Source organism: Parus major, chromosome 6, assembly GCF_001522545.3.
Source record: "Parus major isolate Abel chromosome 6, Parus_major1.1, whole genome shotgun sequence".
In the NCBI taxonomy this organism is placed as follows: domain Eukaryota; kingdom Metazoa; phylum Chordata; class Aves; order Passeriformes; family Paridae; genus Parus; species Parus major.
In genome coordinates this window covers 12,276,797-12,295,162 of record NC_031775.1, presented here as the reverse complement: position 1 = coordinate 12,295,162, position 18,366 = coordinate 12,276,797, and the positions used below count along the sequence as shown (strand labels likewise).

The window sequence follows — 18,366 nt, the reverse complement described above, 5'->3', positions numbered from 1 at the left end:
TACAAATAAACAGTTCCTCAATCTCAACTATGACACTGGGGCAATCTATCTGAGATGGGGGAATACTGAAATGATATATCAATTATTCTAATCATAGAATGTATTGGAAAAGCTGAAATATCTGGTGAAGGGATTATAAAGGGAAATAGACTGGGATAGAGGCACTGGGTAACAAAGATATGTGTATATGCTTTGTGTACTGTTCAAAACATTAAGAACATTCTGAGGGGAGAGAGGCAAATCAAAACTAGAGCTCTGTTTAAAAGGTAGAGTTATGTCTTCAAGAAATTCCAGATATTCAGTACAGGCATCACCCTACCTTCCTGGAGAAATTTAAAAGGGAGGGTCAGCCTAATCACACTGCCCTGTTTCCAGCACCAGCTTACTGGCTGCCACTGCAGATGGAAATCAGCTGAGAACCTGTCACATCCTGTCTCCTCAGAGATGTAATCCTCTCAGCTTCAAATTGTCTGGGCTTGGATTTACTGATTTACTGATTTTTGAGCTATTATTAAAGCTTCCCACCCAAAGCTAGCTTGTGCACTAAGGGCCTCAGCCACCAGGAACTCTCCTCAAATGCTTCTCTGTGTCCCAAGAGCTTCAGGAGTACAAGAAGAGGCGGTGCAGATAGCAGCCTCATATGAAGACCTCAAAAGCAAAATATATTAAATGGAAACCTGGACACATTGTGTCAGGGTACAAGTGCTGCCCTGGGGATGACATTATCTCTTGAAACACATAAAAAAGTTCTAAAAAAGTCTGAAGGCCTGGTCTGGAGAACAGAGCTTTCTTAGATATAGCATTTCACATGTGCTGGTCTTGCTCAGCCATTATTTTCCATATTCATTGAAGTTACATATTTTTTAAAATTTATTTTAAGATCTGGATTTAATTACCATGGCAAAAGTCCAAGATACAAATCCAAGTGTAATTGCTGTGACAAGCTTGTTTACCATAGCCCCACACAGAGCTGGAATTTGGTCTGAGGCAAACAGGCACATGACTGGTGAGTCTCCGTGCTCTCCAGATATCTCACTGACCCAACAATTCTACTTTACTCCCTGGATACATGGAGATGATAGGTTGAGTCTTACTTGATGGCATGATACATGTCTTCCAGGATGTCCTGTTCAAAGTCTTTGCCTCCATTCACACCTTTCAGGTTCTTCCGAAACTCCTGAAAAAAGTTACACCAACATTAATTCCTAGTATCTTCAACTTTAAGTGTTTGGGTAGGATCAGTATTCCACTTGTATTTCATGGGGCCAGAAAAAGATTTTCCTGCATTCCTCAACATGCAGACTCAAAATTCAAAGGTAAATGCTATTCTTAGTGGGATTAGTAGTGTGCAGTGTCTCCTGCCTATGCTCACAAGGAAAGAGCAGAGACACAACACGTGCTTAGCTGCATCAGAATGGCAGGCCTTTACAACTGCACTGGCACTCACATGACTTAAACTCTCTAGAAGTAGCAGTACAACAATCTTCTTCATGTTACTATGTCTGAGGATACAGATTGGTTGCACAAACACAAGCTTCTTGAAGAATCTGCAAAGTTCTCTGGCAAACTCCTATGTCTTCAGGCTGTCTCTTGCCTACAGCTACACTCTGAAATTGTACTCAGCTGTGGTGCTGCACTCCAGCTTACTGTGCACATGAGTGAAGGCCAAAGAAAAGAGACAATGCCACTGAGACAAAGAGAGGTACTACACTGTTCTCAAAAGCAATGAAGACAGATTCCTGCACTGGAAACACCCACCTCCAGAGTCATTGGGACATTCTGCTTGCGGACATTGTGGTTGTGCTGGTCAGTGTTCAGCATAATAACTGCATAGGCCAGGGCAAAGCAGGCATCACTATTAGCAAATGGAGACCCATTTGATTTCTGAAAGGCAAATATATGCACAAATTAATCCTACAGGAACAGTGATATCAGTGACCAAAACAGCCATTTTCCTAACCACAGTACTGAATCATCTCTGGGACAAACAAAAATCCCAGGTTCTGGCTGTAGCTTTTGAAAAATAGCCCAGGAATCTATTTACCACTGCCAGCTCCTGCAAAACAACAGCTGCTGCTTGCAGAGCACAGTTATATAGGCCATTTGATCTGACATGTCCATCATGGCAAGCAGATGGACAAGAAAGAACGCAGTTTTGAGCTTTCTGCCACTAAGTACACACCCTCCAATGTTCTGTGAAGGCTTCTAACAGTCTCTGAATTACAGGTGCCTCTCCAGGTAATCTAAAGGCCTCTAGATAAAGTCGTAAAGCTTCATCCAACCTTAAACCTTGGAAGCTGAAAGTCCTGCAAAAACAATGAAATGCAATAAGAAGCTGAAACAGCATGGGAAAGATAGGATAAACTTAATAACTACAATCTTGTTTGCTTAGACAGTAGAGAGGAGGGCGAGGAGAGAAGAAAAGAAATATACCATGAACAGCCAAAAAACAATAAAAGAGAGTCAACAATCTTACAAGTGATTATGTATGTAATTATCTCTCCAGTCTTCACAGAGAATAGCCCACTGAAAGGCACTTGAATATCATACTTTTATACATCTAAGATGTTACCATATGCAAGAGATGCACAGAATTAAGGCAAGGCAGTACAGAGAGAACCAAGAGACAGAAACCAAATGCCACCAGGAATTACCATTCTATTGCTTTTTTTATTACTAAACTCTTAACTTTCACTGTTTCCTGACTAAAGATATACAGAAGCATACTCACCCAACAAAGCTTTCCAGCAAGTCTATGTTCTTACGGTCACTCACGAATTCCCCAATCATCTTTTTGTCCAGGCGAGGATTTTCCCGTAACCACCTGGCCACTTCATTGTTGTCAATGGGGGTAGCAAGAAGGTTTTTCTCCTGCAGAAACTGTATCCCTTTCTTTGGCTTTTGGTTGAACTGCTCTGTGCCCGTTATCAGGAGCTGCAGGAGACATTCTGATAATTACAGCTTGAAGCGCATTTCTTATTTAAGATTGTTCTTGGCATTTGAACCAAAAACAAAACAGAAGAAAGATCAGCCTCAGCATGATCAAGTTTTCTGTACTATGTTATCCCAGAAAAAGGCTAATGAATCACAAGGTTTCACCATCAAATAGTACTGGACAGCATAAGCATGAGCTGCCATCTCTGAAAAGCTTTAACATCTAACTAAGCAATAAGCTCTTCTACTTCAAATGCCTCACCTGCCCTCATTAGTAAACAGAGCAGATAAACCCCAGGCATGCGGGAAGATCAGCTCTACCCTACAGTGCTAGAGCAGCAGCACTGCTCTGTTGTCCCCTCGTGTCCCTTTGGCTCTAGGCTCCCATAACTACCTCACCATCAGGAGACAGGCAGCAAGAATCCTCAGCACTCATTCAGCAGGTGTAAGGAAGCAGTGCTACAAAAGCTAAAACTAAGAACTAGCAAACATTCTCCTAGAGAGAGATGGTCCCAGGAACATCTGGTATTCCATCCTGACAAGGTTATCTGCAGGCTGGTAAGAGCAGCTACATATTTGGTTCTCAAAAGAACTCACCTACTCTGCCCTCCTAGGAAACTAGACTGTACCATAGTCATGGTGTAATAGAACAACTAGGAAAGGGTTAACTGGATGTTCTTGGTGGTGTTCAGAAAAACCAAAAGCACAAACAATGGTATGAACTTTACTAAGGAACCAGAATAAATGTCAGTTCCCTGTTAGCTCCTATCATGATCAGACTGCTAGCAATGACCTAGTGAACTAAATTCGTGACCATCATGATTACTAGCTCCCCTGGGCTTCTCAGTACCTCAGAAGCCACCAGCCCTCTGGTCTCTGCTTCCCCTGCCTGTGTGAGCATACTCAAAATTGCAATGAAACGCAGACCCTGAAATAGCATGGAGTGCACAAAGACCCAGTGAGGCCATAACAAAAGAAAAACCATGCACTGCCCTGCTCTAGCAAGCCTGAAGGGAATGTATAACACTGGCAGCATTTCTATTTAGCTGTAAATCCTAAAACCCAAGACCAAGAATATTCTGTGGACTGGTTGAGTCCACAGACTCTTAAAACCACTTGAAAGGAGACCGGACTACTGGCAATTTGCACTGCATTTACAATCATGTCAGTCTTGTGCTTCTGAGCTTCTGGTCACCGCCCCTGGAAACATCAAAGACAACTTTGTTTGATGCACAATTTGTTTTCTGCTTTTATTTAGCTTTTTTTCTTCCTTCCAACTGTGTTGTATTATTAGTCAGAGGTTAAAGGAAGTAGAACATGCTGGTGGCCAGGTCAGCATCAACATAACTGAAGCTGAGTGTTTGGTGTGTCCTGTTTATGTGCTTAGGATGAAACCACTAGGAGATTTAGAGTCAGAAAACAATTTTCCCTGGGCAAGCTCAGAGATTTATGAACGTCTTCCTGCCCTCTACTCTTGATTTCTTCCAAACTTGTTTTCCAGCAGAGCAAAGCCAGAGTATTACCAACAGTTTTCAGTTAGAACGGAGGAAGCGCTATGCAAGCTCCCTTCTCAACAATGGACTTTCACAGAGTCCACCAAGCAAAGTTGCTATGAAAGCAAGATTTAAGGCCCAAACTTGGTGATTGCTTTCAAGACTGTGCAGATGATCACTTCCCTCCACTGTGCTTGTGGCTGGGGAAGCCAGTTACTATTACCCCACTGTAGCACTGTGTTGCAGGTAAAGAAAAAAGTTTCTAAGTATTATAGCAAACTTCCTAGAGAGAAAGCAAATGCTTTAAATTCCACTCAGATCCAGAGACTGCCAGAGTGGATCACAAAGCACAGATTAGTATGGCAGCAGAAAGAGATATATTGTATTTTCTTCTATTTTTGTTTAAGTAAGATTAAACAAATATGACCATCAATCCCTTATAAAAATGTAAAATAAAACCACCTATGCTGGACAGAAAAGCCAGAAGCCTTTTAGTCAGATACAAATAAAAAACCCTTTCTCTTTTACCACAAGTGAATCCTTCAAAGACATTAATTTCTTTTCTACTATATCATTTCCTTACCCACAACTACTGTGGCCACTCATGTTTCATCCAGAACATGCATTATTTTCATACTGAAATTTAGTAATCTCTCATATCTGAAACAAGCCTACCTCATGCATATGTTGTGCAAAGAGAACAAAATATGTACAAAGAACATACGTGAATGGAAAAAAATCTCAAGAAACACACAACAAAAGATACTGAACAGTCCCATGTAACCCCTGGGGACTTAAGATATATTCATCCACTGTCTCTGGAAGTGAAAGAGCAGGCCAGTACCAGATATTTGACACAGGACAGCAGATAAATAAAAAGCCATTTGCATGGAGTACCTTTATCAACACTAGGCCTAGACCAGACACACTAAGGGAATGGAAAAGTTGTATAAAGTTTAGACTATAACTTGGATTAATGAGGTTCAAGGAAACTGAAAACAAAGAATGGCTTTAACACAATTGAGACAATCTTTTTGGTCATCCTTATGACAAAGCAAACAAAGGAATTATCAAAGCAGAATAGCAGACCAGTTAATTTCTACTACAGGCCTCTTGGTATGCTCCCAATTTACATCTTTGATAAGAGCAGTGAAGCTGCCCTTTTTGATCAAAGTACCTGATAATCTCCATATAATAAAATCTAAATCCAGAGACTTTCCCACACAGAAATCAGATGGACCTAGTTTACAAACCGTGCCACAAAATTTCCCCAACACCTCTTGCAACCTTCAGCATTAACTAAACCAGAATGGGAAATAATTACTGCTATCTCTGCAGTGTAGCAGGACTTTCAATGGCTGACTCTTTAACCCTGATCAGCAGAGACCAGAACTCAAAATTTCTGAGATATGACCAGTCATGCAAAGCCCACATGGGATGGGAATGAGGAGAACACTCAAAGATCCACCTGTAGTATATTTCAAACCATACCTTCTTTTTGTTCTTAATCTGCATAAGTTCCTGAGGACTTGGAAGGATACAAGAAAATCGAGTAGGTTTCCTGGGGATACTCTTCTCAGCTAGAATGACAAAGCATCATTACAGTAAACCTATCCCAAGAGTAGCACTCAGGCATGAGAGTATCCCATAATAACTTTCGGTCATGGAGACTTTGCTGTAACATGCTGTCCTGCAAATGGCAGTCACACTTCAATTTAATTACTACATTCCTCCCACCCACATTTTCTTCAGAATAATTGCCTAGTAGGTTCTTGTCCCAGTTTCACACAGCCAAAAGATTTAATTTACTGGCTATTTTGGCTACCTACATTACTTATTCCCTGGAGAGCCCCTAGCTTCCTTCAAAACTCTAAGCACTGCTATGAATTCACAGACTTCCGACCCAAAATGACCCACCAAAGTGACCCAGAAGAAATGCAGCACCTAGTAGGCATAAACAGCACACATACAATAAACATACATTCACCATATAGCTCCTTCCAATTTTGAACACAATAGCTACAATGGTCCATATTACAGCAGGACCTGTCAGCAAATGTCAGGACCATCCTTAGGATATAGACACCCTGGGTATCATGTCAGGGTACTGCTGAGGCTATTACCTGCTTCGCTTCCTCCTTCCAATTCCATGCAGCTCTCCTTCATCTGGTCAGCCATAAGGCATCCACTGGTGGGAGGACATGCCCCTGCTGGCTCTGAGACTGCACTGGAAGATTTTCCCTCACTGAATACTCTCTCAATATCTGTAGGGGTTAAAACAAACAAACAAGCAAGGAAACAAACAAACAAAACCCATAGAAATATCCCAAACCAAACACCCACACAGAAACAAACCCATAAGCCAAGAAATACAGCTATCAACAGCAAAATAATGAACTGATCACTCTAAATTGAACATGTCTTATTCAAAGGAGTTCTTTCTAGTAACCATGACTTTGCAGTATCCTCAGTATTTTGTCTACATGAATTCCATGGCATACCCTCATTCTGTTGTGACTGCCTGTCTTGATATGGTCTTTATATAAAGCTTCATGAGAGCCAAATTTTAATATCTGCAAATTTTACAAAGCAAGGTTATTAACATCTGTGTGTAGTTATAAAACATGCAACAGGAAGACTGAAAACATTTATTTATGGAGTTTACTATGTCAGCAACCAAAATGAGATCTCCAAGTTTAGCACAAGACTAAGCTTAATATTAAAGTATCAAAGGAAGGGGTCTTACTATTGCTTGTTTCTTTGGTGCTGTTGATGGTTTCTGGGCTGGGTTTGACAACTTCCTTCTCTTGTTGATGTATGTTACTCAGCACTTTGGCCTGGCAATGTGCCTCGGTGCTATCTATCACTGTCAGCAATGCTTCCAGAGACAGCAGATGGACAGTATACAGCTGTCCAGAAACTGGAAAGGCATTCTGGTAAATAATACATAAGTATTAGTCAATTTTCATGTCTCTCTCACCATAACAGGGCAAGTAAGTTTCCCTCCACACCTTGGGGAAGGCAAGAAACTAGAACAGAACACCCTAAGCTCTCTAGCTTGTATTTAATAGTTTATTTGCTCTGATATTATAAAAGCATCATGACTCTTCTTTTTCCCTTCCCTTCCATCTGCTTCCAAATGTTAAATGGCCTTCCTCATCTCTACAGCAGTCTCACCCTGGACCCTTTGACCGCTCTCACTGTTAAGTTCTGCCCCCTCCCTGCCCTCGCCACAGTTCAGCACCTTGGAGAGAAGCTTGGTGAGCTCCTCAAAGAGGTTGGCACAGTAGTAGTCGCAGTCATAGTTAATGTACAGCTCGGTCACAAAACTGGGAATCCTCCACAGCTGAACAATGGCCTCCAAAGCCATCTCCTTCATTTCATAGGGCATCTTTGGGTTTTCCACAGTGATTATTTCCATCAGCTTCTTGATATACATCTGGCAGAAACACAGGGCAGCTCAGTTTAAGGAAAGAAAAAAAAGCAGGACAGTGAATAGCTTTGAGGACTGCAGAGGGAGATTTAAGCTTCACCTTCCCCCACATTATTCCATCTTTAATGATGGCTCATTCTGAAGGAGGCTGTAAAAAGGTTTGAAATAGTTCTACCATTCGGTGCACCTGGATCTACAGTGCTTAAAAAACAGTCTGAAGGCAAGCAGCATAGTACCAGTCTCAAAGACATTTGATTTTCCAACAGCAAAAGGTCTACACAGCCTACCCATAACATTGAGTTATTTATAAAACCATAATTTGGTACTTAGATTCTATTTTACTGTCCATATATATGCATTTAACTGAAGGCAAATAAACTATTACAAGGCACCCAGTCATACTCAAAAAACTCACCTCCAGCTGGAATTTCAGATGCTCTCTCATGCTCTCAAAGAGAAGAAAGCACACCCTGAGGGAGGCTGCATATAGATTGAGCCGTTCAACACTCAGTAGCTGAACAAGAAACAAAAAACCCTTAAGAAATACAAAGGCAAGTAACGTGCTCTAAGTAGCAGTACTATGGCACTGCAGGCATCACCTGGAATCAACCAAAGATCCACACACTGCCCCCCACAGCAATATTTTAGAAAACAATCCCTTGTTCAACCTCCTGGTCCCACTTTTTCCTAGTGAGGATGGCTATACTTAATTCTCATCTGTGTGTGGTAACACTTGGTTTAGTAGGGAACACCTACTACAACTTGGTTCTTTTGCCAAGTCCACAGAGACTCTTAGTGGTGAAGGAGCTTGGGAGAGGACCTGCCTCTGAGATGACCCCAGTGCAATTAATAGCTTGGTATCCCCCAAAGGCTCTGCCTACTACTAAGCTGGTAACTTACATCCATAATTACCTGCAAGCCAATTATATCAAAACACACTGTCATCCCACAGTAACAGTTCATTCAAATCATGCTCATCCCTATTGGCCCTGGTCTGCAGAAAATAGCATGACAACCTCTCTGGCTTTGCAACAGCCCCATTTGGTGCAATTCAGAACTCTCGCTGCAGTCCAGGAGAGAGTTTGTTTGCAGACCTGCCAAACTTCATAATACTAAATTTCAATATACTCTTTGATGGAAATTCATATCTGACTCCCCAGTGCCACATTCCATGCAAGCATAAGCCAGACTCACTTGAAATAGGTGCCGGCACAACTCCTCCTTCACGAGTCCCAAGAGAGACTGACAGTTTGCAATGGGTGCTGACTCCAGAGCAACAGTCAGCAGCTGCAGTCCCATGTGGATCATCACCTCAGAGTTGTGGCGGTCATGAGGGTTGGTGAGTGAGATGAGGAAGCGGAACAGTTCTCTAATACATGGCAACCCATACGGGACCAGAGCTGCTCCTAAATAAAAAAGAGAGATTAGCAACCTAAATTCTTCTTTTCTTTTTGCAGGTACCTAGCAAGTGTTAAAATTTTAATTGTTACAGACCCTCTAAGGAATAGGCACTTATCAGCCTCTTAGCAGGAAGTGAAACAAAACAGTGAAAATGAGACAGGACTTTAGTAGCATTGCCCACCTCTCACCTTCTTTTTGGGAAGACTGAGTAAAACGTACTCCCCGGGGATTTACATAGTCCATGTCATGAACTGAGGCAGAGTCAGAATGTTCTGCTACAGATGTGCACTCCTCTAGGACCTCAGGGATAGACTCGACAGAAGCTGATTGGATCTTCTCCTCCCTCAGACTGTCGTTCTTCATTGAAATGTCATTCGAGAATGAAAGAAGCAAAAGGAGAGTTAACAAGCACTAGACAAGTGAAAAAAAGTCTTACTTGTTCACAGTTAATCTGTAGCTATTACAACAACACAGGTCACTAATGGAAGAGTATCAGAAAAACAAAATTTTAAAGAAAAGAGAGCCTCTACACAAGCTGCAACCCTCTCTTACCCTTCCACTTACATCAAGTTCTTATCTGCTTTATATAACTGTAGTCTACATAACTTAATCTCCTTGTGAGACTAAGGACTTTACCTCATAAATACTCCTATAACCTATCAGTTCTTACTGCCTCTGAGGTCAAAATTTTGCTCATTTTTTTTTGTTTTAAATGCTACACAATTTCAGCACACTACTTCTGTTTAAGTCTTCCTAGCATTTTTACCATTCTAAATATCTGCAGCTCTGAAAGGTCCCCTGCAGCTCTATAATCCTGTCAATAGCATTACTGTTAGAGTTGGAACTTTCCTCTGCAAATTATATTCATGTACCTGGAGTTCAGTCTGATTTTGATTTTCAGCCACTTTGGCCTCATTTGAAGGTGTTCTTGCATTAAGTCCCAAAGAAGCGACTTGGTCCAAATCTGTCAGGTCTTCCTTGGATGTTGTCTGTGAGGACAACTCCAACCCACTGTCTGTAACAGGGCTGACCGCTGATGAAACATTTTCTGAGCTTCCAGAGGAGCTGGGAGAAGGTGCATCTATGAAAGTAACTCCACTTGCTGATGAGAAACAGAAGCAAAATTATTAGTATTGCTCTGTCCCTCAACCACAAATTCATACATTAAACACAGCAAATTCTTTCACACTACAATTATCTCAGCAGCACACTAAGTTAGAGAACACAGATGAACAAAGATCTCTCTTGCTAGGTATTAATGAATTAAATAGATGAATGTCGGAGATACTAGTAGTTCTCTAAATTTAGCATAAGAGTTGGAATCTGACTCAGCAAATTAGGTAACCTGTATAGTTAGATAAAGGGTGCAGAGAATTTACATAAGAAGGAATCTGAAAAGACTCTAAAAGGCGTACTTTACTCTTTAATATAATGGCACAACCACTTGAAATCCTCTCATCAAGAATTAATCATTCCTTCAAAGTGAGAATTTTGACTTGATTGTAAAGCAGGGCCTATTTCTTTAAGTCTTCCTAAACAAATGAAAATGCATTACAATTCAAATGGATCTGAAATACAAGCAGTGAAGAATTTCTACTACTTCTAAATATGAGACAGTGCTCCAAGAATCTAAGTGTTCCTTACAAAATCACAAGATCAGTTAGGCTGGAAAAGACCTCTGAGATCATCGAGTCCAGCCTATGACTGAACACCACCATGTCAGCCAGACCATGGCACTGAATGCCACATCCAGTCTTTCTTTAAACACCTCTAGGGACTATGACTCCATCACCTCCCTGGGCAATCCGTTTCAATGTTTAATCATCCTTTCTGTGAAGAAATTATTCCTAATGTCCTAGCTAAGCTTCCCCTAGAACAGCTTAAGACTACGTCCCCTTGTCCTGTCACTAGTTGCCCTTGGCTCTCCTCTTGTCAGTGTTACTGTTCTCAGTCTCTTGTATCTATCTGCTGTATCCTCCAGCTCCTCTGCTGTCCATAACTTCAGCTAGTTCTCCAGGTGTGCATTCTCTTTTGTCCAAACTACCCCTATGAGGCACACTGAAGGCACAAGAATGCTGTCATGTTATCTGCAGGACCCTGACTTTCTCATCAATATGTATTCCATTTCCTGAAAACTCTTTCTCCTGGACCTGAGAAGTTATGTTTTATTGCTACAGTCACTGAGAACTAATACGATAAGAATTATTGAAAAATAATATATTAGAAGAAAAGAAATCAAGACATATTCAAAAAAGGTCTAGCATGGATGCTGTCTGGTCTCTTGAAAAAGATTTCAACTTACCTGTGGTATTAGTAGCATTGCCTGCTGACTGTTCTGTCCCAGGAGAGACCTTAGTTACGTGTCGAGGAGGCCTAGGTGATCTCTTCTGCTTTTTCCATTTCGATGATTCACTCATTCCTCCAGCTCTCATTTTCAACTGAAAATAATAATTATTAGTATCAGTATTGCAAAACCACACAGCATAATGGATTACACAAGCCAACTCACAAAGGCTACCTCAAAAACTTTAAAGTCAGGCAATAGCACTCAAATATATCACACAAATTAATCAGCACCTCAAAATCATGCAAATTACCCCTTGACTCCACACATATTAGCCAACACTCCACAGCTAAATCAAGGGACAATTAACTGCAGTTACTCTGCTGTAATATATACTTAACAGTTCAATTATCACAGTGCTCCCTATTCCCTATCAATACCTCCCAATTTTAAATGAGGATAAAGAATTCTCTTAGCCCTACACATCTCAAATCTCTCTGCTTTGACCAAAGCTCCTCCAGACTTCCAAAGGGCGTCAATTAAAGTATCTAAGTAAGCATTAGTTAGGTTTGACATGAAACTAAAATTTCATCATCTATATATCAAGCTGACAATGAAGTGTGAACATGCTGCAGCTCTGTGACTGATCTCTTACCTCAATTCACTCCTCATCTTTGTAGCAATGCCATGCTCACTTTCCTCCATGCTCACTATTAACAAGTGTTTCTAACACTTCATTTGCTACTGGTGCATGTTACACTGCAAATACCATCCTAGTGATTTAGAAACAAACCTCTTTCTCCTTTCACCTTCCTTCTGTCACATTACCTCTCCTCAGATCTAAATCTAACCTTGACTCTTGATATCCTTGTTGACCAAGATTCTACTTCTAGTTTGTACACAGAACTTTGATTGGGAAAACAGGAACAAAACCAGGAAAAGGGCAGACTGTGTGGCACTTGCTGCACAGCACTGCTATTTCAGGCATGAAATGCTCCAGAAGTTCTTAAAAACATTATGATATTTAGTCAGATAGCTAATGGCCCTGGCCAGCATGAAAACCAGTTCCTTACAATGTGAGTTCCTCCAAGTGCAGGATTGCATCTACTCTTGTGTTTGGTAGCTGCAGTCAGCTTTTCTGATGCTGCCAATTCCTCAGTTTGGATGCAAATTTAAGCACTGAACAGGTACCGTACATGGCATGGAAAGCATTCAACAAGCTTCGCTACCGTGTCATATTCAGTATTCTGCTTTGTAAATTTATTACAGTTAGGTTTTATTTTGGGCTATAATATTCCTTATTTCTTATAACTGTAGTAGCAGATATAACTTATGTAGAAGACAGCTATATTCTTTAGTCTCTTCCTTCTTCTGCAACTTACCTCCTTCCAGCTACTACTACTCTTAAATGCCAATAAACCTTCTAGGTTCCACCACTGTTTTTCCTTCTCTTTCCATTTTCCAGGTAGAATTCTAACTCCCTGTATATGGGCTCAGCCTGTACTTCTTCCCATTTAAACAAAGCCTGTGAAAATGTTATATCCCAGTGCAGTAAACCATTTGTGTAACTTTTCTTCACACCACAAGTTGTATTTGTTTGATGACTAATCCCCAGGTTTTAGCTGTGCTACAGTTTCCATGAGTGTGCTAATTAATAGATTCAGAATTACTTTGCTCCTTGTTATTTCTTTCAAATATTGCAGTAAGAATCCTAAATCACAGCTTCTGGCAAATACTTACATGACAAGTACACAGCTAAAAATAAAATTTAGCAGATTTCAAAATGTTTTACAATGCTTATGGATCATAATCATTTCATGTCAAAATTATCAGCTCTTTTACCTTTCTTATTTACTGCTTCATAGGGCTATATAAAATATGTATTATCTTTGATTCTTGATCTTGAATCCTGAGTTTCTAAAATCTGAGCCTTAAATACCACCAATGGCTACATTTACTAATCTTTATTCATATTTATAAATTTAATAATTAAAGGCTTCAGCTACAAATTAGATCAGATAGTTTTACCTACTAGTTATTACAGAAATATCTGGGTTGGGGTTTTTTTCTCCTTTTTCAGTAAATTATACAATAAAATCTGAAGACTTATGGTTCATCGTACCAAACAACTTTCATTAGGAAGGAAACCTGGAAGCATTATGTGCTACACCAAAAAAAGGTCTGTTTCACAATTTCAAAACCAACTTTGCTTCTAGCTAATAAATCACGTTGTTGTTACATGCTAGGCTAAAAGTTACTTGCAGCAGGACGCAAAATTGAATCAGCAAAATGGAGCTGAGATAATGATACAGGTTAACCATATACGGCTCCTTCTGCCCTCAGTCATGCTCTTGAGAAATGCCTAATGTTTAAAACATTCTATCAAACAATGCAACTGTGACAATTTAATTACTAGGTCTAATCTCCCCTTTCATACTACACCAAATACCACCTCAATTCATCACTAGCCCGTTCAAAAAAGCACTTTTTTTCAGATATAAAATCTACCCTTTGCAATTGTCCTGTCTTAACTTCCAAGATTCCATCTCAAGGGTCTTAAGATACAGGCCCATATGTAATCATTTTGACAAACCTGTGCCATCTTTCAGAGACTGAGTCACAACAGCTTCATATAGATGGGAAACAGTGCAGTCAGGCAAGCAAGAAGACTTACCTGATTTTTAAAGATTCCAAAACACTTAATCAGACTATAAATAATTTAGACCAAAATTGAAGTTTATTTGAGCTTTTTAAGTGTTTGGTTTTTTTTTTGGTGGCATTTTTGGGATTTTGGTTGGGGTGGTTTTCTGTGGATTTCATTTTTTGTGGTTTTTGTTTTGCTTTGGTTTTTTAGGGTTTTTTGGTGGGTGGGGGAGGGTTTGGGTTTGTTTGTTTTCAATTTTTAGGGGGGGTGGGGTTTTTTTTGGGGGGGGTGTTTTTGTTGTTTGGTTGTTTTTTTTCAGGGAGTAGAGGGGGTGGGGTTTTTTTTGGGGGGGGGTGTTTTTGTTGTTTGGTTGTTTTTTTTCAGGGAGTAGAGGGGTAGGTGGGGTGATATAGGATGAGATTACCCAGTAGGTACTTTCCATCTCATACCATCCAATCTCCACATTCTACACAAACAGGCATCCTTTTATTAGAATTACCTAGTAGGACTACATAGAATTATTTCCCATATAATTTTGCCCTCCCGCCTTTTTCTTTTGCAATCTCCTTTTGCTTCAAGGTAGCAAACTATTGCACAGCTTTAAAAATTTGCAAAAGCAAACAGAAATGCTTAATAAAAACATTTCATCAGTGTGAAGAGGCTATAAGTTGTTTTAACAAACAAATAGTGAGTTTGGAAATTCTAAAACAATACATGTATCAAAGGACAGCAAAGTAACATCACTCCTTATGGATTTTCTTTGAATTAAAAGGTAACAATCTCACGATTCCTTGCTTTAATATTAGTATATAAAATGTAAAAAACACTAGTACAATTTGCCTTTGACTAAAGGAACTATTTCTAAATCTTGTTTTTACCTTCAATTCCAAGGCATTTCCCAGTTTCTCTAGAAAGCTGCATTGTATGTTAACACACTGATATTTTAAACCTAATGTTGCCTTTTTGACTAAATGCAGCAGCTAAATGGCATTTAACCGATCATTAACATATCCTGAATCTCACATATTATCTAAAACTCTCCTTTCCTCTTCCATGCTCAGTGATATTACAGTTACATTAGTTTTCTACTTATCAACATCCTTGAGGCTACTTTAAGCTTGTTGTTTTGATGGTAAAAACCATTTGATGTTAGTATCAAAATATTCTTTAGAAATGAGAGAGGGAGCTCAGAGGTACCGTTCATTCAGCTTGGAATTCTGTACAGATTCAACTACGTTTATCTGAGTTACCTTTGCATAAAGAAACGTCCACAAAATTATAGAAGAAAAGAATTACAAGACTCCAAATGCTTCCTTTGATAGATGAGGTTTTACAAATAAAACCCTAGCTAAGGTCTAGGAAGGTGAAGAAAAATATAATACTACAAGATTCTTTTTAAATGGTCCATGAGATCTCATTTTTCTACAAGTCACCTTACCTGTACTCGTTTGTTTTTCCATAAGATACTGTAAGCCTCAAGAAAAAAGGGCAGGGGCCAATGATTAGTAATTAAAGTGATTATACTAAAACACGAGCTCATTCTAGATGCAGCATGGAACTGGTCAGCACACCAAGTAGCGTTCAAGACACAAAAGCATGCAGAGAGAACGCAGTCCACGATCCGAGTCCTGGAGACACCGAGGCAATCCAGTCATCTCATTTACGTACCTGCCCGTACCGCAACGACTTATGAAGGTTATTTGGTGAAACGCATCTTAGGCAACTATGAACAAAACCCACTCCAAAAATCTGTGAAAATCAGATTTATGCTCCTCCTCACTCCCACAGCAGAACCCAATGTTTACCTAGAACACTTTCTACTGCAATGGGAAACATTTCTTAATCTTTTTTTCTGCATAACTGCATAAATCTGCAAGTCTCGAGCCACTGCCTTTCAAACTATTCTCTTTGTATAACTACTTTGTCTCAGACACAGGACAAAAGTTCTGCTCATCTCTGTTTGGACTAAGTAACATTAATGCCAGACAAAAAATAAAGCTACATTAAGTTTATGAATCAACATAGAAAACTGAGAACAGTCCTGTCTAAGTTAGTTTTTCAGGGTTACCATGACTGATCCAAACCAAATAATCTGCATGCCTACAGTATTTCTTTAGAAATTTAGAATTCTAGGGGAATTAGCTGGGACTAAGACGTTTTGTAAATCAGTTTGGCTCCACAGATCCCCCATTAGGATATACTGTGCTGGGACACATACTTTATTTCAGTAGAAACATGAACAAAGATGTTGAAAATATACAGCAATCTCCTTCAAGAAAAATTCTGAAAGCACTGAACTCTGTGGCCCTTTACCAAGTAACAAAGCTCAAAACTTCACCTTAACTAAAAAAATTTTAATGCTGAGTCAAAAAAACCTTCAGATACATGGAGGAGCTATGTCTATAATTAAGATCAACAAGCAAGACACACAACACTTCAGAGACAAATCTACACTTTTTATGTTCCCTTTTTTCAGGTTTTCACTGTCAAATCTTATCCATGCCCTCCCACTCCCTTCCTCCAGAGGATTCTGTGATGGTGTTTTAGGTGGCACTCTTAGGTGGCACCAACACACTGAATGCTGCTGTAAAACAAGGGTCTCTCCCTCCCAAGCCTGCCCCAGCTGCAGCCACAACACTGCAAAGCAACCACGGCATGCACTGTCTCCAAAAGCCATGCTGTGTCAAATGAGTGGAGGGAGATTTGCTGCACACAACGTAACTATCTCTCAGGTGGTGTTTACAAGAGAAGGAAGAGGGTAGTAAGGTAACAAGGGAGAAGGGAGAGAGAGACCTTCAGGTTCTTAAAGATCAATACCCTCTCTAATTGGTTCAGCGCTTTGGGCTGTTCCCCACTACTTAGCTCCAGTTTGTTGAGGAGACCTGAAGAAATCTGTGAAAGATAGGCAAATGCATGGTTTAAACAAAGCAAAATAAACCCAAAGAGAAGAATAACCTGGCAGAGTGCAAGGCTGCAGGGCACACTCCTGACATGCACAGCGAAGAGACAGTACAGGGGAACTGCACAGATTGGACACAAGACAGAGCATCACTTAACCGAGCTGGGAGCAGCCATCACTTGGTAAGGGCAGCCCTCCTAAATTCAGTCACCTTCACTTTACACCTTCTGTACACAAACCATGACAAAGCCTGATACCTGCCATACATTAGCCTGATCTCTTTTAGCTTTCTGTACACCAACCTACCATCATCACAAATCCTGTGACTTCTCCCACAGCAAGGGAAACAAGCAGTCATTAGTTCACTACACAAGAAGTAAAGTCCTAAGCTTTACTGGGTTTCAAATTCCTACAACCAAGCATTCAGTCTCTCAAAACACTGCTATACTGGCTCTGAAAGGTATGCTTACCCTATGCTGTCCCTTTTCTCAACTCATTGAAATAAAAGCAGGGGAAGTTATAAACTGTATATTATATTCAGTGTTAAGATGAAAGGTGGTTATTTCTTCTCTAGCACTTTTCCCCATCCTGTTGGTTGGTCTCAACAGCAGAATCTATTACCTTTATTGATATTCTTTTTATGAAATACAAAGAATACAGAAGTATATATGGAGTTCCTCAATAGGACCTCTCTTCAATAAGAAAGTACTACATTAATAATCATATAAGGTCACATCATGGTATTTGAAATACTGAATCCAGCTGCTAAAAATCTCATTGATCAAGATGGTGGCGTTAAACAAATCCAGAACGCCCAGCCTCAGAGAGCTGTACTTTTAAGGAAAGTGGGATAAAGAAAAATCTATTTTGATTTGTGAACTAAGGTGTTCACCACAGAATGCTGCCCCTTCTAGAATTCACCAAAGCTTTTTCTACAAAAGCCAATTTCATGCTTTCATGCTGTTTCACCAGCCTCAAAAAGTTTCCCATTTACACAGGAGGAACTGGACAAAAATACATCTCAAGAGCTCAGACCTGTAGTGAATGAAGAATGATGATGAAGAAGCTGGAGAGAGAGCAGAAGGCAGCAAATAACCAGACAAAGATACCATCAGAACCCAGAACTTGCTGGGGTTTTCTAGCCCACAGCAGCTGATGGCTGTTCCCAGAATCCAGACTGTCTCACTTAGGCAGCAGTATCATTAAAAAGACTTGCCACTGGATATGTGGACTTAATCCCATGAATTAATGAATCTATGTCCATTTATGCGGTTAAAC

The 18,366-nt window shown here is 40.1% G+C and overlaps 1 protein-coding gene across 5 annotated transcripts in view; it reads right to left on the bottom strand.

Moving 5' to 3' along the window:
- GBF1 (golgi brefeldin A resistant guanine nucleotide exchange factor 1) overlaps nucleotides 1–18,366 on the bottom strand; it is a 103,941-nt gene that overhangs the window by 16,595 nt on the left and 68,980 nt on the right. For 2 of the 5 annotated variants that reach the window (XM_015633336.3, XM_015633337.3), the window contains exons 9-23: nucleotides 17,007–17,081; nucleotides 15,628–15,663; nucleotides 11,564–11,699; nucleotides 10,134–10,363; nucleotides 9,450–9,618; nucleotides 9,055–9,266; nucleotides 8,276–8,374; nucleotides 7,672–7,866; nucleotides 7,174–7,360; nucleotides 6,551–6,691; nucleotides 5,919–6,007; nucleotides 2,732–2,934; nucleotides 2,183–2,306; nucleotides 1,759–1,884; nucleotides 1,095–1,177 (exon numbers count right to left, since the gene is read on the bottom strand). In XM_015633336.3, coding sequence (XP_015488822.1) covers nucleotides 1,095–1,177; nucleotides 1,759–1,884; nucleotides 2,183–2,306; nucleotides 2,732–2,934; nucleotides 5,919–6,007; nucleotides 6,551–6,691; nucleotides 7,174–7,360; nucleotides 7,672–7,866; nucleotides 8,276–8,374; nucleotides 9,055–9,266; nucleotides 9,450–9,618; nucleotides 10,134–10,363; nucleotides 11,564–11,699; nucleotides 15,628–15,663; nucleotides 17,007–17,081 — 2,105 coding nt within the window. The remainder of the gene's footprint in view (nucleotides 1–1,094; nucleotides 1,178–1,758; nucleotides 1,885–2,182; nucleotides 2,307–2,731; nucleotides 2,935–5,918; nucleotides 6,008–6,550; nucleotides 6,692–7,173; nucleotides 7,361–7,671; nucleotides 7,867–8,275; nucleotides 8,375–9,054; nucleotides 9,267–9,449; nucleotides 9,619–10,133; nucleotides 10,364–11,563; nucleotides 11,700–15,627; nucleotides 15,664–17,006; nucleotides 17,082–18,366) is intronic. The other 3 variants (XM_015633339.2, XM_015633340.2, XM_015633338.3) reach the window with 2 other exon arrangements.